The following is a 23,020-nucleotide window of genomic DNA, read 5'->3' on the forward strand; positions in this document are numbered from 1 at the left end:
AATGCGAGAATGTCCAACGAATAACTCCGATTGTTGTTTCAAAATAGAAAAGCTGCTTTCATTTCTTAGTTATGCCCTGAATTTTGTAGCGTTTGTGGACGCTACGTCGCTACTTGATAAAAATAATAACGTCACTACTGGAAAGTTACTTGATAAATAAAGCAGCGACTCTACGGTCAAGCTACAGGAACATGTAGTTAAACTAATAGCTTCGCTACATGTAGCGGTGCTACTGCTCATCACTGTTGTTTACAGTCACAGACATCAACAGTTATTTCTTCTACATAATAATTCATTCAATCTCAACTGTCTCACAGTTTGATGTCATTTTCAGCACCAACTATCATATCTCATCTCATCTTATCTACAAAGTTCTTTTTTGATATTTTTAAAGGTTAATTTCTTTTTTTTATTTCTGTTTTATGTTCCTACTCTTTGTATAGATGTGCTCCACCTGGAAGCTTTCAGAGTAAAATTTCACTGTTTTCTGTTTTGATGATCTTTTTTAGACATGTTATGACCTATGAAATTCCTTATTAACTGTTTTTGGAAACTATGTTGGCCAAATAATTTCTATCCGTTGTCTTCTGTTGCTTTATTTTGATAATTTGTGCAACTGTTAGACTCTGGGAAACTCAGTTAACAGTCCAACAAGGTGTAGCTGTGCATTATATATTTTATTACACTGGAAACGATCAAAATCTAGATAAGTAATTTTTTAAAGAAGTGATTTTTTTTCAATTGAGAAAGTAAAAGAGACATTTTGCCAATGGAACAAGACAATTTACATTTAAAATAAAAAAACACAATTGAGTTTTCTTATTTCAAGTGCATCTAAATATGTTATTTTAAGAGTAAAAATACTCAAATCATCTAATTAACCTACTCAAATTAGGGTAAACACATATAATTTAAAAAATGTTTACTTATTTCTAGATGTTTTTTCTAGTAATAGAGCAGTGGTCAGGCAACCCAAAAGTTAGATGATTTTCTGTCATTTATGCTTATATCAATGACTTTGTTAAACATGACCGGGATAAACATTCCCCCAAATTAAGAACTGAGTGATCAAACTATATGATGTAATTCAGAAAAAAAATATTTTACTATATACTGTTTATTTCTTTGCATCTTGACCTATAAAGTAACTGACTGTATTTATTCACTTATTCTGCACTGTACAGAGGTCCATGTTGGACTCCAGTTTTCATCTTTGAAAAGTAACTGGCATTTTGTATTATACCAGACATGTTGACATGCTTAAAAGAGATTAACAAATCCAAATTTATGAATCCCCAGATAACCCCAGACGTTGCAAGCATATGTCTGCAGTTTTAATCTTCTTCTGTTTACACAGTTTTACAATCACCATACATGAAAGTGGGAGAGAGGGGGAAGGTCATAGAGAAAACATTTAGTTTAAACTCCCGCATGGTGTCTCCTGGTCATCTAAGCCTTTTTATCCCCAAAATATTTCTGGATCTTTATTTAAATCCTTGCACTAATCATGCTCCATTCAGTCTTTGCTAATATCTGGAGTCTTGCAGCTGTCATGCAGTTCTACCTTTTTGCGTTTGTAGACAAAGATTAGATGATGCCACCCCAAATACACACCCCACCCACCCGCCACACACACAGACACACGCATACAACCCAACCAGAATCCTTACTCTGCTCAAACTGTATTATATTAGGAAGCATGTACAGTTCATTTATATTCTGTGACTTTGTCTCCCACATGCTGAGGCTTTAATATAATCCTGAATTACATAGATGGGTTCACTAATAACCAATTTTGGTTTAATGTTCTTATTTAACACTGTGTCCTACAGTAAATCTAAAGGCAGGTTTAAGCTTTGTTTAATTTATTTTACTTCACTACTAAACATGGACTGTTAGGAGTATCATGTTATGTAACCTTCTATAAAAAAATAACTGTGGTTGTATTCTAAAATTACGACTCATTGTAAAAAGAAAATAACATTTTGACATTAAACATACAATACCTGGTTTAAAAAAAACAAGCTTTTATACAATAACCCAGGTTGCCTATCTCAGCCTAAACGTACCAAAATTGTCCCCACTCCACACTCTTCAAATCATAAAAATTGAAATCAAGCATTTGTGCTAACTTTGTGTTTTATACATTATTTCCAGAATTAAACTTCATATGTGTCAATCAATTACATCTGTGGTGCTTTTTTGCTGCTGTTGGGTTAACATCATTTTGTGTTCTGCTTTCCTTCAGTTTCATTACCAACTGGATATTGCCTTTATAACTTACTAACTGTCTTGAAATTATTATTTTTTTTTTGTCTAATATGTAGACATCAAACAGGTGATGTTCTAAGTTTTTTTCCTCTTCCCACTGCAGACCAATGTGGCAGAAGACAGATATATTTTGGTGGGTCAGGTGATCAGGTCAATAAGGGGGGAAAAAGGGAAAGTTAATTCTTTAATTAACGCATTGGCCTCTTTGTTTTGTATAAATAAAGAACCTAACAATATGTTATTTACTGATGAAAATAAATGGGATAAAGTGATTCTAATCTTTCATATGCTAAGACAGTAACAATGTTATCAAACCTGAATGATCTGTAATATAATTGTAATATGACTATGGATGAATATGACTGCAAATACTAAGTAAACATTATCTGATGGGGAGGCTTTTAGCTAGGAAAATTCCATAGGTTGTACACCCTGGTATATCAAATACCGCATTTAGACTTTGCATGGCTCAGGCTCATGTATGTCCTGCATTTTGAGGTGGAATGCAGCTTTTGTCTTTGTTACAACACTACTTTTGTCCTGATTATGGGAAGTATGTATGCTTCACTAGAGGTGGACATTTTATAAGGAAGACATGAGATCATTTTAAGGTACAATACTATGTTTTATTGGTTAATTTAAATGGATCTTCATCCATCCATCCATCCATTATCTGACACGCTTGTCCCGAGTGGGGTTGCGAGGGGTGCTGGTGACTATCTCCAGCAGTCAATGGGCGAGAGGTGGGGTACATCCTGGACAGGTCGCCAGTCTTTCGCAGGGCTCAAATAGATCTTGTAATTGTTAACTGTCAGAGTTGGAATAAAATTCTTTCAAACACACAAAAGAAATAGTATCTACTCTGTTTTTAAAGAACAATAGGAAAATAAGAGTGCTAAATTGATACCTTACTTTAAGCTAATATTGCAAGACATTCCCAGCAATTCCAGGTTGAAACCAGTGATAATTCAATGTTAATTTTAACACAATATTTAATGCAAGTCACATTTCTTACCTGATTGCTCTGGAAATTGGTCTCTCACAAACTTGTTTGCAAATTCCTTATCAGTTATCTTAAAAAAAAAGATGTATTGCTTTAGAGATAAAACAGCATGTTTTATCTCCAAAACAGTTCATTTCAGTTCAAGTAAATAACAACTGTTAATGTCCAAAGGGCAAAATTACCGCTCTGTTATCCACAAATAACATCCATTTATGGATCTTTTGGAAATGAAAACTTCAATTATTGAAGAACCATGAAAAATTATGAGGCATCAGTTTGATATTTGCTGCAAATTTAGTACAGATTGTGTCCCCCCCCCCCTTCCCAGTTGCCCTAAACATTAGCTGTTTTTTTCCCCCAAATATTCGGAGAGTATTGTCCCACAAAATAAACAAACAAACAAACAAAAAAAACTTCTATGTTTACCAGGCATTCAATGAGGTTTTGGAAACTTTTCATAGTTTCAAGCTTATCTGATTGCAAACAGTGAAGTGAGCATTTTCATGCAAATGAAGTTGTCTGTAGTGACATTAGATATTCCACCATTAACAGTGTCCATTCATGCTGCGTCACACCGACGTATGACAATAGGATGCGATTCTTGCAATTTGTGAGATGTGAGCTTAGCAGGAAATAATGCAAGACTAGAAGGGGAGACAAGTCGAGTGAAGACAGGATCGGCAAAGCTTGAACATTTAAACTAAGTTTCCTGGGGAAAATTAGGTCATCCCAAAGTACAATTTCTAATATTTTTAGTAAAGGGGGTACAATGCAGTTTCGCAAAATGTAAAATGTTTGATATGCAACACAGCACCTCCTGATGCAATATATGGTTCTGTTGTGCACTAAAACCAAAACAATATGCTGTGTTTACTGTTTATGCTGCATGTGATAATGCTCGTATTGATGCACATTCGAAACAGTGTGGATTCGCAGATGTAGGGAACATGTAAAAAGTAATGAGAATGGCCACATACAAAAAAAAAAATTATTCATTCAGCCTAATTGAGGCATTTATTTTAGGATATTGTCCCGTGAAGATGCTTACACCACTAGGCTAATTCCTGGTTCTTTTGTCTGGAGTGATCACTCTCTTAACACTTGTTCTTAGTAAACAGCTCTTAACCAACACTTCATTTTTAAACATCACTTAACATAATTCCTAGTTTAGCAGAATAAGAATAGAATTTTATAATAATGAGCTGATGTTGTCAAGGTCAGAGAACTCAAAATGAGCTATGAATTACATTTCCGATGTATTCATATACAACAGTGATATCTATAAACTATGTGTCACACCAAGTTGGTGTCTGCCTAATAAAGTATGTCATTATTTAATGTCCAAAAAAATAAAATATAAAAAAAAGTCCAATCCCTACATTTATCATGGCATGCTTGCTCTACACTGCCTCAGCCACAAAGCCACAGACATTTCCCCTTTATCAAACCTGGAACTTAAGTTGAACTGTATTATTATTATATTTAAAGAATATTATATCTATATAGGCTTCCCAGTATCTTACTTTTCTTTTCCCTCTACCTTGTGACTTAGCAAAGAAAATGATTACTTCTATCTTGGAAAAATTGATATCTTGCTTCAACTAATTTGATTCTTGAGGGAGATTAAATGAAAAATAGAATTTATATATTATACTCTGTGTCATGCCTGCCAACACGGGTGGACAACCAGTTCAGTTCTCTCAGGCCAACTTATGGCCAAGAGCACATTTTCATTTTTTACAGTGTTTCTTTTGCGAGAAACACTGTACCTTGTCTTGATATTGCAGGAAAGTTACCCCACCTCCAATAGGAATAACCATTTGTAAATAATGGGGAAGTATACCTGTCTATTATATTTAATAACCTAGGTATTTTAGGGTTTAAAAAGTCTTTCTATGGATAATACTGCGTTCATTTTACTAATAAACAGGAGCATTTACACATTTTTTGTTAGCTGCAAGGAAGCTGGGGAGGAAGACTGGTGCCTTAGTTACTTGTTTTGTAGTAGTTTATCTTAGCGAGCTAGTCCTGATAGCTCCACAGCCCACAGGTTCAACATAGTTTGAAATGATATATTTTGACACACCAGCCTTAGAGCACATTGACATACGCTAGGCTGATGTATACTGGGCCCACTGGCCCCCTCTGATCACTGTCGGTCAGCAATGCAGGTAGTGTCTTGCTGTAGCACCTCAATGCTGGTTGCAATGTGGTGTAACCAGGAACCCTGCAGTTGTAGGAAGAACTCCTGCATCCTAGGCCACCGTCGTTTCTTATTTTGTGCTTCAGTAAATATTGTAAATGTGACTAAAAGTGCTTGCCACATGTTGATTCATATTCTTTGCTGAGAAAAGATTGTAGTAAAAGCAATCTCCATCTCAAAGGTTTGTGTAGAAACAGCCACAGATATTTGAACTGTCTTTCTAATGACTACAATATCCATTCAGGCATAATGTTGCATCTAATTTATCAATTGAATGTGCTTCATTTAAATTAAAACTGTAACAGCCTTAGCTTAAGAACTACAAACAATCATTTTAATCATTCCTTGTAACAATTCAATTTAATAGACCTAACACCTATACCTAGCCAGCTGTTGTAAAAATAGCCAGCCACCTGCAGAAACCATCCACAGAAACTAGGGTTGTTTTCTGGGACCATTAGGAGCTCTATGTGTTTCCACTGCATCTACAATGGTGAAAACAAAATTACCAAGCTAGAACTCTATTCTAAAACTGGTAGGAAGCATTAACTTTTTCCATTAACCAGGAACTTTTGTATTGAGTTTTTGGGAGGGAGAGTGCTAGAAGTTTTGAAATTGTACATATTTTTTCCCTCCATAATAAATTAGTCATATCCATACAGAGTAGACTACAGTTTATACTCTGTTTTCTGTTAACTTAAGAAGAATTAATTTCGTTTTTGGCACTGTGGTGTAATTCCTTCCTATGTATTGCTATATTCTAACAAGATTTTTAATTGTTTGTTTAGTTAGACAAAACTAGAAAGAGTAAGTTTAATTCTGTTGTGTAGATTCACTGAAGAGACATCTCTTAGGTTTTAACCCCTTAATATATGCGGGTGTTAAAAATCTCCTTTAAAATTTAAATAATTTTATGTAAGTTTTACAGAGTAAGCACTGTAAAATTATTCATCCCTTAGAGACCAATGCTGATCTCTTACTTCTCCTCTCCTAACATCAGTAGGACACCAACGTTTGCATTAATTCCTTGAAATCCTTTTATAATTTGTGACGGTTCCAAATATCAAGGACTTCAGGCATATGTTTGATCTGTTTAATCATCTGAAGTTACCTGAAGCTGAAGACAAGAAATTTAACAGATGCCTCTAATCTTTTCTTTTAATTGCTGTGACAAAACCATCAGTTATAGTCGTATTGCTGAAAATTGAAAAACACTGGTCAACCTGGTTTTTCATCTGGAAACACCTGAAGGACATTTTAAAACGCCATTTAAAATCTTGTGCATTATAATTTTGGTAATTGATACATAGTTGATGCCCCTTGTTTTATGTATCCTGTGCTTCTAACTGTTGTTTATTTTCTTCTCTGCAGCATGTGAATTAATGAACCAGGGGATTCTTGCTCTGGTTACATCTACGGGTTGCGCAGCCGCAAGCGCCTTGCAATCTCTTACTGATGCAATGCACATCCCACACCTCTTCATCCAAAGAAATGGTGATGGTGGACCTCGCACTGCCTGCCAACTTAACCCCAGCCCAGATGGAGAGAGCTACACTCTGGCTGCCCGTCCACCTGTTCGCATCAATGACGTCCTGCTGACCCTCGTCTCAGAGTTTCACTGGCAAAAGTTTATCATCTTTTACGAGAGTGACTACGGTAAGCAAAAATACAACAATTAAGCCTATTACTTAATATATATTATAAGCATGAAATCTATGTACCCTCAGTAGCTTTATTTACATGTAAATGTTCCACAACCATCTATAGAGAGAGATTGAATTTCTAGAATGACAAGCTGAAAGAGTATGCCCAATAGGAAAAAAAACAGGCACTGTGTTTCAAATGTGTGAGCCTGTGTGGAAAACGTTTCCTGTTGTTAGCTGATATGAGTGGTACCCAGAGTGGTCTTTTGCATCTACACCCTCTCTCCTTCAAGATTTGTTCTTTGCAATTAGAAGCGGTTTTCTGCATACTTTAGCCTAAATGGATGCTTATTTGAGTTGCGGTTGCCTTTTTATCATCTCCAACCCATCTGTCAATTTTCTTTTTACACTAAAAATACCCTTTTATCCACACAATTGCTGTGTAGCGGTTGTGTTCTTTTTTGTTTTTTATTCCTTGTAAACCTGAGAAATGGCTGAGAATAATTTCAGTATTTCAGCAGTTTAAAAAATATACAGACCAAGCTTTCTAGCACTAGTAACTATGTCATATTCTTTCTTCCTCCATTCTAATGTTTTGTTTAAACTTTTAGTAAGTCCCTCTACATGTGTTTAATTTATTTGACTGATTGATTTGCTGTGTGAATCAACAAGAAAATGAAATAATGTACCTAAGAAAGAGAGGGCTGAGTTTAAATGTAATGTAGATATGTAGTTTTACACTCTATGTCTTGTTGTTATTTCTCGTGGTTCCATGAAGTGTGCTCCCAACATTTGAAGAATAACCAAAAAAATTAATTTCCCACTGTGTAGAAAGTGTAGGTCTGTAGGGAGATCTGTTAATCTCTATAGTTCCTCTTGCTAACTAACGTGGGGGCTTCTTTTGCATCTGTCATACAAGTCGGGTTAACATGTTTATAAGCATCTGTTTTTGCTATAGCTTTTCTTTATAATTGTCTGACTGTCAGCCTGTGAGGAGCTATCTTGTTACCCTCTTTTGATAACTTAAGTCTGGCATGTTTTTCTAACACCCTTTTTTTTATGAGTCTCTGTGGCTAATTAGTTGCTCGTCTGTCCCACCAGTGAGCTGTTTGTGTATCCATCTGCAGACCAGTGGATCTGTCTGCATTCATTGTGAAACAATTGCCCTGTTGATCTCAGATATAAAACAGTAAAAAGAAAAATATGTTAAGCTGTTATTAGAGTTAAGAAATGAATACATGCAATTGGCGTTATACAATCTTTGAAGAGATCATGTCATTGGTAGAAGTACCCTTTAGTATTGCTTCAAAGAGACAGAGGTTCAGCCAAATAATGAATAAAACCTAGTTGCCTGTGCAAGCACAGTTTTGTTTTGAATGCAAAGTAGATATGGTTTAGCAGAAGGAGACGTGTGTAAAAATGCAGGCCTTTTTGGATTTTAATGTTACAGCATGTGCTCTTGAGAGGCAAACAAGCCACACTGCTGTACTGAAATACATGGTTTTATTTACAGTTAAACTGAAAAAAAATTCAAACAGTCAAGCATATGAATACATAACAAGGTTAAGTTTAAGAAATTCAGGCACTCCGTCTCTCAATGAGAAAAAAAAAGCTGGTTGGTAAAGAGCAATTTGACGTAGAAGCAACTCAAACTGTGGAGCTTTTAGATTGCTATTGGAAGTGCCTTCTACTATAGACATAATAATTTATTTTTCTATTTTCATATTTCTGTTAAATACTTAGGTTCACTCCTTAATCCTACTCTTCCTCAGTAGAACCGAATACCTAACTTCTGTTTGCTTGCTCTGGCACTTAGAACCACTTCTTGTCTACCAACTGTGGCTGCTTATTGAACCAGATATCCCCTTGTTGCATGTGGAGTTGGTTGGTAACTATCCATATAAAATGCATGGTAATAATTGAATGGGATTAGAAAATATCTGCTCAGCTAAAGTTAAACTAACAAATTTTTTGTCTTGTCTTCAGTGTTACAGAGCAATAACGCCTGGTAAGCTGCAGTACTTCAGTCTAAGGCTATGTTCACACAGCAGCCTGAAGTGACCCAAATTTGATTTGCAACCTATATCTGATCTTTTCATGACAGTCTAACAACACTATATCCAATTTTTTTCCATGCAACCCAGGCTTTGTGGTCCTGAATCCGATACATATCTGATCTTTCCAAATGCGACCTGTGTCTCAGCAGCCAAGTTGCTTTCATCCGACCTGAACCCCATTAATACTTCACCCAGGTCAATGTTTTGTGTCTTACTACGCAGAGGAAGGAAGAAAACAACCGTGGCAGGCGATAATGAACGTTCCTGAAAAGATTGTGTTGTTAAATCACAGACTGAGGTTCAGAAACAAATGCAAGACTGCAAGATGTTATTTAGCTCTAAAATCCATGCTTCCTTCCATAAATACAGAGCACGCTCGCTTGTGACATCATTGCGTCCTTAAGTTGTATGAGTGCAGTTTACATAGAAGATCACATATAAGTCGCAAATAGTTGGAAATGTGAACAACCATGCAAAATATCAGATTTCACAAAACAAATCCGAATTGAGCTTTAATGCCTGCAGTGTGAACGTAGCCTTAGAATATCCAACTCCGCAGTCCTACATAGATTTACAGCTGCTATCACCTTGATTTATTCTTCTTCAGTCATGAGGCATAATTAGTATTATTTTTTTTCACAAAGAGGGAAAGTACTCTGACACCTCAGAATATTCAAAGATGTAAACTACAACAATTATTCATTTAACAGGTAATCCTCTCTACACAATATTTAACTTTCTCCTTAGCACTGATCTCACCCCCTTCTCCTGCTCTGTGCTAAACATGTGATGTGCACATGTAAATATTGAGACAATCTACACATTTTTAACAGGTCGACAATCATTCTCCTGCAGCAGTCACGCTGCACATCTTTCCCAGAAAATGTACTGTTTGACGCTTCATGATTGTTACGGCTACTCTTGCATCAAAAAAGTTTCCAAAAAAATCAAAAATTGCCAGAGTAGTCTTAGGAGGAGTTTTTTCGACTCAAAAAACAAAAAGCACTCGTGGAGAATTTTCTTGTTTCAAAAAAGGGGTGTTTTCTTTACTTATAAAAGATAAAAACTTAAATAAATCACAGACATATTCTCAGAGTTGACTTACAAAAAATTCAAAATATAAAGTTAAGTGATGTGTGTGAAAAAACTGTTGCACTCCTCACTCCTTCAAACAAACAATCAAATCCACCTCATCAGCTGCTTCTACTTGTTAATCTCAGCAGGAGGCGGACTGACAAGGAGGAGGGTCAAAGCCAAACCAATACATAGACAAATAAACAATAGCTCTACCATTCACACAACCTTAGATCTTTAACATTAATAATTTTGCAAAAACTATATGAATCCAATTCTTAATAGGCTCCAACAATGATATTTTTTTTTCATTTTCGTGCTACTGTTTCTTATAAGATTTTCTCTAAAGCTCCAGATAGACTTAAATAGAAACAAGAGAAAATTCCAATCATACAGTGTCTGAATCCAATGCCTCTGTGTTAAAATAGTTAAAACCTCTCAACAGTTCTGTAAATCCAAAAGGACCCAAATGGTTTCATTTCCTTTTAAAAAATTTAACCTACTTAGCTAGCTGTGCTGAACAACTTCTCTTTTTTCATGAAACTGTAAAAAGTTCATTTCAAATTTCCACGTATTATATGATTCTAACAACCTTTTTTTTAAAAGCTTACAGTGGAACAATTACATGAAGGCTGTACATTAGACGTATTTTTTTTTTTGCTGCCCAGGAACGGACAGAAATAAATATTGTTGCCATAGTACCAGCTGAAAAATAATCTTTTACTACTTTATAATGTTAACAAGTATATAGTGTCCAACACTGATTAGCATAGTGGTACAGTTCAACTCTACAGCACTGTTTAAAGTTAGTTTTTATATATTTATATATACCTTATAAATTATATATACGCCTTATAAAAAGAAAAAAAATATATATATACAACTTATAAATATATATATATATATATATATATATACATATACACATACACCTTATAAAGCTTAACCTGAGTTATTGTGTGGATGTGGTTTCTTTTTAATATCTTTATTCTTTTAAATTAATAGTATAAGCCAAGTAATCTTAAATTTATACAAGATGAGCATTGAATGCAATCTGTTAGGATTAACGTGGAGAAAAAATGAATATCAACTTGTTAAACCCAACTTCAGGATAAAATAATATAAAATTGAAAAAACATAAGTCAGCTGCATTTCTCTCAAACTCAATTCTGTTATGTAACATTTCAAATGATAATATTTGCCTGTAGAAAGAAGTTTACCATGTTGCATTTAATTGCTACATGTAATTACATTTATTCATTTAGTTACTCAGCTCACTCTGGGTTGTATTCTCATCTAAAGCACTATAATGTTAGGCTTAGACAATAGCAAAGATAATGAAGTTCTTTTTCATAAGCATGGTAGGTAGGTAGGTAGGTAGGTAGGCAGCACTTGTGTTTTGAGTTCACACCTGTTTTAAACACTATATATATATATATATATATATATATATATATATATATATATATATATATATATATGTGTGTGCGTGTGTGTGTGTGTGTGTGTGTGTTGTTGTATGTCTGTATGTTGTATGTCTGTATGTTGTATGTAGACCAATTGGTTATGTTTTTTTGATGCATAATAACTGAAGTCTTGTTAAAATATTAGACCTCATTAGGGGTATTTTGTTTAAATAGCACTCTGAGTGAGCCTCTCCCTCTGCAGCCACCCAACCAGTCATGGAGGAAATGACTCAAATTTCTAGGCAAGTTAAAATTTAATGTCACACATAAAGCATGTCAATTAGAGTCCCCTTTCTTAATAGCAAGAAGTGTGCACCTACACAAATTCAACATGCAAAAAAGCTATAGAAACTGATAGGGACGCAATTAAAAGATAAGTAGTATTCTTTTGTCTGGTTCTTGCACCTGATTATAGAGACATTCCAGACCACTACCTGTATCAGGAACTGCAACTGTGTTCAATCATTCTTAAAAGAAGAAGGCAGTAAAAATAAAATGTCCCTGTAGTAATAATTAAGTAATATTCAATATCAGAATCAGTGTACGGAAAGTCTTATTAATAAACAATAAAAACAGTAAACCAGTGCAGGGAGGACTGTTCTGATTCCTATTTTGGAGAAATCGGACAACTATATTACACATGAAAGAGGGGTGAAGGAAGCCATTTTGTGGTAAAAGCCATCATTAAAGAGGGTGGTTTCAGCTACCAAACAGTTGCAGCTCGTTCATTTCTTTTTTGTATTTTCACTAAAAAGTGCTTTAGTCACCTCAGCTTTGTTAAGCACTATATAATTTAATCAGTCAATTGAGCTCATTGCAAAGAAATCACATAAGCATACACATTATGAAGGATAAAGCCTTACACATAGCGTATACAACAAAAGCAACAACAGGTTGGTCATTGAGATGCAGCTGACTTGGAATGCGGATGGATCGCCATGGAGCTTAAAATCATTAGCACTCCATTTACAGATTGCTCAAGTGGGAGCCGACAGAGTAAACAAAAAATCCAGGACAGGTGTCAAACCTTTTTTCAGAAAAATGGAGCAAAAGTCAGGCTCCTTCTAATTTAAGTGTTTTTTGTTTGACCAGATTAGATACAAATTTGCAAACACATCCTATTATTACCTTCTGCAGACACAGTGTAAGTTTAATTCACAACTGCAACATTTTGTCCACTTTAAATGGACCAGAGTTTGTTTCCCTCTCTGATTCTGATTCTGAAAATGTATGCAGGTAAAGACCAGTAAATGGGGTCCGGTTCAAATAACAGGACTGAGATCCCACTCTGCTGAGGTGGTCCAGATAGCTTCAAGTATTGATACAAGTTGGCCTCAGTCCAACCCAAATGCAGAAAGCATACATTTTCACACATAGCAGACCACCTTTGAAGTAATTGTAGTGTCAAAGTCATACCCATAGACAATATATACATAGATTCCTCAGGGACTGGCACTTCCTATTAAGGCTGATAAGGTTTCAACATGGCCTTCATCTGTGATGGATCTCTCACATGCCCCACCCTATGCTTTTATTCAATACAGAGGAAGCTGTATGGTCAACTGAAATCCTCATACCACCCCAAATTTTACTTGATTTTCACACAGTATGTTTTGTTACAAGCAACAAAGATGTAGTTATAATGCAGGATGCTGTAAACATTAAAATGACATGTTCACATGCTGATTTTTTTTATCCTTTTACAAAACAGTTATATGCTGTAGCATAATAATACAAGACTTAAGACTTTATTTGACAAGTATGAAAGAAAATTGTTTTTAACAGGACTCCACATCATCATAGATACATAAAATGCAAAATACACCAAGAACTATTAAAATAGACATATTGATTCAAAAAACAAGTTGTTTAATTAATGAAATCGTTCTGGTGTTGAAGGTGTCAGGGTTTGGTTGAGGTTTAGAGGACCTAAAATGCAGAGGCAGAGAGGCTGAGGTGAATTATTGTAGTTTTAATGAAAACACTAATAACAGAGGCAAAATCCAACTACAATGTAACTCAGACCAGAACCACGGAGACATCAAGGGAAACGTGCACAAGGAGCCAGGGAGAGACAAGGTGAGAGGACAACGGCGACAACAGGACCACAAACAACAAGGAACCAACAAAGAGTGAGAGCAGAGGGAGAGCATATATAGCTGACAGAGACAAAGGGAGGGCTAACGAGCTGACAAGGAGCAGGTGTGAGATGAGACGAGGGAGCCAAGGGGAAAGGAACACACACACACACAAGGGCAACAGAGGACAACAGAAAAATATGAGAACTAACATACATCTAGAAATTACAACAAAAAAGGAATTAAACCAATAAAACTAGGAAACATAGAGCAAAGTAAGGACAATATAACCAAAACCATGACAGAAGGTTGTAAATGTGTTTGAAATTAAAGATATTTTTACTGTAATTTTTTTTTTCCAGGCCAATGGAATTTAAGCTTGATTTTTGCTTGATACCCCTGCGAGGTCCGTGCAGCCAAATTATTTAATTTTAATTTCCAAGCTCCTCCCTCAGATTTTCCTCACCACAGCTATGGGAACTACTCAGCACAGAAAAACATGGTGGACGAGCAACAGCTTCTACTGGAGATGGGTTTTCCAGAGACATCAAGTGATTAAGCCCATAATTACAGTAGCAATACTCACTACAAGATTGTGAAAAGTCTCACTTTTTAATGACACAAAGACAGCTTTAAAAAAGTTGGGAACAGCTGTGTTTTCTTCATCCTCGCAGTATTGAAAGCTGGCGGTTTGTGGCCTGATTATTAGGGTACAGGTAGAAATGCCGAGCAGAGTATCAAAGTTGTGTGCCATGTAGAACATACATGCGGCAGCGTCAAGCATAACTGCATAAGGAGTTTGAATGAGTGATGGAGATTCAGATAGTTCCTTTATGATCAGCTTGGCTTCACTCCTGATAGGGCAGTGACATTTGTGATTCTCTAATCATTTTTCTAGCCTGATTAATTCTTTGCTTTATATTCTGTTTGCTGGTGATGTTGTTTTACCACGATGTTAAACTGAAGGTGATAATGGATTTGACATGTGACCAGTAAAGTTACTAGTTTTGCTGTTGTTCAAATACCTCAGCTTCCTGAAAAGATGGTGTTTGGATGGCCTTATAATAAATTGTGCCAGAGCATATTTGGAAGGACAAACAGGTGTCTGTGTCCTGAGATATTAAAACCCTCCATCCATTCAACCAGCTCTCAGTTAATGGTGACAATGGTTAAAAAGCTGAGAAGTAGTTGCTGCTGTCTCTGTCCACACAGGATAATTCATTTGTCTTTGCAGCATTGGGCTCAAGTGTTTTGTCACTAAGAGTCAGAAACAGATCATCAACAGCCATTTCATGCTGGGTAGGAGCCTCCATGCTAACCATGCCAAATGCTAAGGCAATGTCAGCAGCATTTTTAAAAAGACACGTTCCCTCCCCCCTACAGGTATTATTACAGGCACTGAGCAGTGTACTGTAGGTTGGCACTAAAACACATGAAACTATGTGTCATATATCTAAAACCAGTCTATTTAAACTAGATTTAATATTTAAAAAAAAACTATCATGGTCTATCATTTTAAAAGTTCATTTTCAATGTAAAAAATATTTTAAAACATGAAGAAGTTGATTGTTCATAAGAATTTATTTCATTATCTCTCACACACAATCCCGAGCCCCTTGTACACACAAACAGCGGCAGTTTTTTAATGCCTGGAAAAGTAATCATTACAAATTCGAGGGCATTCCAGTTTCTTTCACTATTGTGCATGAAAATGAGACTGGGGAGCTAAAAAGCCTGCATTCCATGTGGATAAGGAAGAAAAAAAAATGCACGTGCAAGAGCATGCACAAGCCCATTTCTCCTCGTGCACACCCTGTTTAAATTGTGCTGTTCTCGTAGCTCATACAGGCTTACTGTGTCCACATAAAGTGGGGATTGTTTTGTGGACTTTATAACAAATCAGTTAACTGACTGTTCAGGCAGATGATCACTGTTTTTTGCTCCATTGGTCATGTAACTCCGCCTCCACCATGTGGTGTCTGCGCCATCTTTGTTATTAGTTTTTTTAATAAAATATAAGACACATAATACTTAAAACCAACTTGAAATGTTTTTGTAACCTACAGTGTGTTTTGATAAACAATATCAAAGATTGATATTAACTTTTCTTTTAAAAAAAGAAGCATTGACATCAAACCAAAACACTCATATGCTAGAGATGAGATGTAGAGTTGAAGACAGATGGGGTCACACACCATATTTATGACAATAATAGTTTGGACCACTCTGTATAAACAAAACCTTCCTTCTTTCCTGTTGAAACCTCCCTTGTCTATATAACTGGGAAACCTTAAAATGGTGAATAAAGAAATATCTGTATTAGAATCAAGCTTTTCCTTATATTGAAATGAAATATAAATTATATGTTTACATTTTTATGTTAAATGACAGATGAATAGGTATTTTTCTCTTAATCAAGAAGTGCTAAAACTTTATACCTAAATTTATTACATTTTTATTATAAATGAATTATGTGAGGTCACAAATCTCAGTAACTCAATGGCTTCTACTAACACAAAAAACAGGATGTTATCAAGTTCTCTGCTGCTTTCTCCTCACTCTTCTGATCTTGTTTTACTTAAAAGTTCCTTAATGGTCGATTACATTAATATAGTGATTAACACTGGTTTACATGAGAAATATCTATGGACTAATAGATAGAGTCTTTTGCTCTAATGAAAAAGATAGGACTGTAAAGCATGCATAGTTGATCACTAAATACGGTATAGCTGAGTATGCAAATATTTCAAACAAAATAGTGAAAACAATCTCACTCTTGTTTAGTCCAGGTAACAATGAAGTGATAGGAAAATCTAACTATAACTTGAAGAGTTTGATAGATGTTCAAAACAAAATATTCTTAAAAAAAAAAAAACAGCCGTTTTTGGCAGCTACTTAATTATCTTTAATTACTTTAACATAATTGTTTAATCCAATCCAATTTTATTCGTTAGGCACTTAAAAACAACAACAGCTGACCAAAATTCAGTACAGACAAAAAAAACAAAAAAGAAAAACAGCTAAAACATTGGTAAAAATAACATTCACACAATCAAATTAACAAATTGGGTAAAAGATAAAAAGGAATACAAGGATAAAATAAAATTAAGCCCACTGTCTTGCTAGATGTTAAAAACCAAAGCCAAGAGGTGGGATTTGACAAGAGGTCTAAAAACAGTCAGAGAAGAGGCCTGTCTGATGTGCTGAGCCAGGTCATTCCAAAGCATTGAAGCTGCAAAAGCCAAAGCGCAGTCCTCTCTGAATGTCCACTTAGTTTTAGAGTAGGTCTATAAGGATGTAGATGCTCATGTGGAGGCTTCAATTTAACAGATACATTGCTGTTAGAATACATTTATGCTATATTCTGCTAAGAAATGTCTTTCTCTATGCCCAGCATTGATATTTTAATACTTTTCTTTGGTATTTAGTAGAAGTACAGTACCTCTTAAAATGAGACTTGGATCAAACATATAAGTACCTTTTCATTTCTAACAACATCTAACATGCATCATTTTTCAGCTCTGTCAACGAATTTTACCAAATCAATTTTGGTAATCCTAAAATATTTGAGAAAAAAAAGCAGTAGCAGCAGCAATTGCTAAGCACCTTTGGAGTAAAGTCTTGGCATTAAAGATTGACTACTGCATATCAGACTTAGAAGATCACAACTTTCAAATCACAACTTTACTTTTAATGCATTTTTATTGCACCAGCAGAACAGTGATCCACACTGTTAGTGTAATATATTTTTAAAGCTGTAAAAAAGGCTTTCTTACCCTCATATGCAAACTGTAGCTTGGTGTAATAGAGGATGCCGTGGGAGCAAAATCATTCCAGTATGGGGAATATAAAGTGTTATCATTGTACGTTTTCATCTCACATTTTGATTCTTCTTTGTGAGAGGATAATGCATAATTACATCCCTAAAGGAACAGACGCAAACTTATTATCCTGCTACTTCTGGTCCTGAGGAAATGGGACACTTCTTTATCTTAAACGCAAAATATCCTTTTGCAATTCCGTACTTTATAAATTCAGGGAAATAGGATGGTAAAAAGCGTAATAATCCTAAACAAGCCACTGACTAAAGGAATCACAGCTTTTTTCAGTTATATTTTTACTTTTATTCGGTTTTTAAGAGTTTTTTTTTCTGGTCTCATTGTTTTTTTCTCTTTTGATAGTTTTTACTGTTTTATGCCTCCATGAGTTCTACTTGTGTGGAATTAAACATAGCATTTTCAGCTGCTGGAGGGTAGTATATTGCTACTGCTTAACTGTTTTTTTTCTTCTGTAAAAGCAACTTACAAAAAACAAATTCTTTGTTTTCTGTTTTGACTGCAAATCTTTTTGTTGTTAGGATCAAAAAGGTTTCTCAGGAGGTTACATTTAAACTATATAAGGGAAAAAGAGCATTTTTGAGTTGACTTGCAAAAGTGGTCAGTATTTAATATTTGTTTACTTTTCTTCATTTAACCATCACAAAGCAGTGCATAATTTAAAGAGAGATTTTGTTTTTGCAATTAAAAAAACTAAAAATCTCTGGGACGCACCTTTTTACTGAGTCAACAGATTTTATTTTAAACATGCAAACAAATATTTATATTATTAGAATAATTTAGTTATTTTTTTTCTAATAATATCACAAAATATAACAACGTATGCAAAGACATATGCATATGTCTTGGTCTAACAACATGAGGTTCCAGAAGAAATAAGCTTCAGACCCCTAAAGTAGTGCCATAGTCGGCGTTTGATACAAACTATTGGTTTTGTAAACAAACATTTCTAGAAAACCAATTAACCACAGGTTTGATGATATTTCAAGCAGCATCAACAACCAAAGTGGTTGGTTTTCGCCTTACTGAAGTATTTTTAGATCTTCAAGCACTTTATAAAAGAAATGTGTTATTGCTTTATTTCTGTAGTGGAATTCAAGAGCCCATACTACTACAGTAGCAGTCATTCAAAATGGCTCTTCCCAGTCATACACAAGCCGAATTGCAGCAAACTTACCTGCAACTCTCAGTAAAATCCCCTCCAACTTCCAGCCACTGGAGTGACCCCCTCCTTCTCCTGGGCGTGCATATTTTTTTGCTCTAGCTCCACCCTTTCGACGAATTACAGAGTGGGAGATGGTACTTCTCTTTAGATCTAAATGTTAACAAATGACAGAAAAAATATTTTAGTACAAAGATTGATGTTTAAAAAGGAATTGTAGGGGACTAGCCGAACACAAGCCAATGAAAGATGGGAAATTTTGAATGGTTACTACTGTAGATCAATGAGCTAGATGATTACGGCTTAGCTTTTGGATGTATGTTGTTTTTAAGCTCATAATTGTTTTTGAAAGCTGAATCTCTTCAGTCTTTTTTTCACCTAATTGTATTTTATTTTTGTTTCTCAGTGCTGCTCTTTAATTGCTTCTATCAGTCTTTTCATCAAATCTAACCATTTTACTGCCTCACACCGTGACACAAAGACCTCTTGTTTTCTCTTTATGTTTTGTTAGCTGATTTAACGTGCTTTGAGAGGTTTTTCATTTATCTGGTTATATTCTTTTGTCTGTTTTACCTGCATTCACGGAACTTTGATTAAAAGCCCTTTATAAATAATGTTATCATTATTTTTATAAGGTGGGCCCTCACCCACTTAAATTATAGATATTCTACTGAGTTAAGGACATTCTGTCTCCTGCTTTTTTACACCCTTGTTTTCCCCCTATATGTTTTAAAATATTTATTGTATCACTCAGTTAATGATGTTAATAGGTAAATCTCATGGAAATCACACATCAAAATCAAATTTTGATGTATGATTTAACCAATTAGTTATGTTTTTTCCCCACAGGAACCTTTTTATTGCACTACTGTAGTTTAAAGCATAAGGTATTAAAATGCCTATGCGTGTCTTAAAATTGTCTGTTTATTCACCTTCAGTGGTGCACCTAATCCTGATTGTAGACACACCTGGTGGTCACATCAGTCATATCAAAATTAGAAAAAGCGCACCCTTTTAACTGTAGCTAGTGGGGTTGTCCTAATTATAACTACAGATCGCTGTTCAAAACCGCTCCATCAAAGCACTAGCAAACTATGATCACAACCTGCTGCCAACTATACCTGCGGCCTCTATGCACACCAAGTCTTATGTATTTTGCTGGAACAGCTTAACGTACACTCTAAGCAAGCAGTATCAGAGGCCAATCTATGGGGTTGAAATGGGAGGTGTGGGTACTACCCTAATATTGTTTGACATTCATCATGCAACTTTGAACTAAAAGAGACATCACCCAATTTCAAACAAGTCTGGTAATGTAAATACTCACTTGATTGCAGACACTCACAGTTCCCTTGCAAGTGCCTCTGCACTCAAACTGTAGAATGGGTTTTAATTGACCATGTAAATATTTGTATGAACATCATAATCTTGCTGAAAGCTGTTTAAGTAACATTTTGTTTAATTATGTACTAATGAGCAGTTGATGTCTTAGCCACAGCAGGCAGAAGTACTCTTGGCTTAGAAAAAAAAAACAAAAACATGGGGGGCTGTTTGTTACTCAGAGTAAATTCTGTTCAAAATCAGTGTGAGCAACAGCCTCATTTGATCAAACAATAATATTTTCAAGTTTTTTTCTTCTTCTTTTTTTGTTTTCTTTCTCACCTTATGAGTTTGTTAAAAGACGGGTTATAAGATTATTATCTCTTCTTAACAAAAACTGTTCATGTCACTTTTGCTATCTGATGCCGATGCCAAAAACACCACACTGATCTGTAGCGACACACCACAGGCTGAACATTAACTTTTACCCAAACTCAAAATCCAAAGTTTAACTTTTACTTTGAGGTTTATAGGTTAATTATGTTTTTTAGTCTTTCTCCAGTTTCCATTTTACTTACAACTTAGCTTAGCTTGGCCTTATGGCTTGTCTTATTAATTCTGCAATAGAGCTCACACTTCTGTCTGCTGGTGGTAGCATTCTAACTCCCCATATCCTTTTATACACATATAAGCAATTCAGTGGCTGCCAGAGTCCTTTTATTTTTTTTTAAATGCTAAACTGTTGACACATTGGCAAGCCTCTAGTATAACCTGTAAGAGAAACTAGTAATACCTAACTTGTATCATAATAAATTAGACCAGGTGTCTCCAACCTGTCGCTGGTGAGCTATCAGTAGCTCTCGAGTCCCTAGCACTCCAAAGGGCTAGTAATATTTAAACAGAAATCTTATTCGTCAGTCAAAGAAAACTGTCTCCAGATTTCCTGTCCACTACAGGGATTACATATTATTGTCATTAGTTGGTCAATTTAACGTTTCTGCCATTGCTGCTTGTGATTAGATTAATATGAGTGGGGTTTGAGGAGGAGGCAACTCTTCCTCACTTGTGTGCAGTGTTAGGTGCAGACAATAGTAAACAAGAATGACAGCAGTACAGTTAAATCAAGTAAGAATAAGGCAGAACATTTTTTTCCATGCAGTGGCAATTAGATTTTTGTCTCACAAGTGTGAACAATAAGTGTGTGAGTCTGATATGTGCGGCAAGCCTTGCATCGGTAAGACAACTAGAGGCAACTTTTCTGAGGGGAAGCCTGCTTAGTAAAGTGAAGATAAAAACCATGGAGAGAGCGCTATGGAAACAATAATCTTTGCGAATAAAACCCATCACATAAACTAAGGCATAATTTATGCATACATTCTGACTTAGTGTAAAAAACTAACTGATGGATATGTAATTAAAAGGTTGTGTTCACTGTAATGAGATCTTTATTCTGGGAACATAGGAATGATATAAAGATTTTGTGTGCAGTTGCTGATGTACATTAGCAGCCATTGAAAATGGCTCTTCCCAGTCAAATGCCAGCCGAATGGAAATCCCAACTTCCAACTTCAAGCCACTAGGTTGACCTCTTCTTGCATATTTTTTTTACTCTGACTCCACCTTTTCACTGAATTACAGGGTCTGACCTGGAGATGATGCTTCTCTTTAGATCTTAATGTTCATAAATCATGACAGAATATTTTAGTACAAGTATTGATGTTTAAAAAGGAATTGTAGGGGACCAGCCAAGGGCCCATCAAGGGAAGTGGCTGAAATTTTGAATGGCTACTACTGTACTACTGAAATCATATTGAATTGAATGGCCATCAGCTACAGCCAGATGTCCTGCTTCGGTTTTCATAAGCTTACAAACCATTGTATCACCCCCCATACCATAATGTAACATACCAGCTTTATTCACAGAGCACTTTAAACACCTGCATGACTAAAAGGCTCTCTACAAAAAAAAAAAAAAAAAAATGTCATATGATAAGTGATATGATCTGATAAAAATTCAAAAAAGGTCATATTATAAAAGTTTTCAACATTGTAATTTTTAAAATATGTTTCAACTTTCAGAGTGCAAGATTTATTTGTTTTATATCATTATGCACAATCTTCCATAGTGTAACAGTAGCCTACTGAGGATTAAAGGTTGGTGACCCCTAAATTAAACCTTTCAAAAGGGATTGTGTTGGTATGTCTAAGCAATGCATGTACTCTAGTCTTAGTATATTGATTTGCTGTCCATGTTGTTTTTGATAGCAGGGCATATATTTCTGCGTCTGTCCTCAAACATTCATAGACATCTTTATTATGCGTCTACCACCATCTGCCAATAGGTGCAAAAACCAGTGTGTGTTACCGCTTGTTCAATACCATCAAATTTGTTATGACAAATCAGATCATCTCCAGTGTGCCGCATCTTTTTAAATCCAATCATATTGGGATTTGAATCCAGCTCCAGATGGTGAGAGAATCCATAAATGCCAGATCTACTTTCTTTACTGTTCCTTCTTTAATCAAACATAGTCACAGTGTTTGAACAGTGTGCCATAACATTTATATTGCAAGCTAGGTATTAGCTTAAAATTGTTTCCTAATTTTAGTGCCGTATTGGTTTTTTGAATATTTAAATTAATCATCCTTAGCAATAGAACCGTAAAAGAGAAAAGTTTTTAAATTGAGTCACCACTTACAGATTATGAGTCTAGGACTGATTTTCATGTAGATCAATTGTGCAGAACACTTTTATTGGAACTCATGTTTAAAAAAATGTTAGAAAAAATTGCAAAATAATCTTAATTGGACAGGAAATCTCCCACTAAAATGTAATAAAATCCAATCTTTTGTTTCTGTACATGTTGTCATTGCGTTAGATTTCCCACAATACTAAAAAAACAAAAA

General features: G+C 35.2%; 1 protein-coding gene across 2 annotated transcripts in view; it reads left to right on the plus strand.

Moving 5' to 3' along the window:
- grid1 (glutamate receptor, ionotropic, delta 1) overlaps positions 1 to 23,020 on the plus strand; it is a 344,889-nt gene that overhangs the window by 200,525 nt on the left and 121,344 nt on the right. For both annotated transcript variants that reach the window (XM_015374599.1, XM_015374600.1), the window contains exon 3: positions 6,849 to 7,133. In XM_015374599.1, coding sequence (XP_015230085.1) covers positions 6,849 to 7,133 — 285 coding nt within the window. The remainder of the gene's footprint in view (positions 1 to 6,848; positions 7,134 to 23,020) is intronic.

This window comes from Cyprinodon variegatus, unplaced genomic scaffold (genome assembly GCF_000732505.1).
Source record: "Cyprinodon variegatus isolate N-32 unplaced genomic scaffold, C_variegatus-1.0 Scaffold106, whole genome shotgun sequence".
Classification (NCBI taxonomy): Eukaryota; Metazoa; Chordata; class Actinopteri; order Cyprinodontiformes; family Cyprinodontidae; genus Cyprinodon; species Cyprinodon variegatus.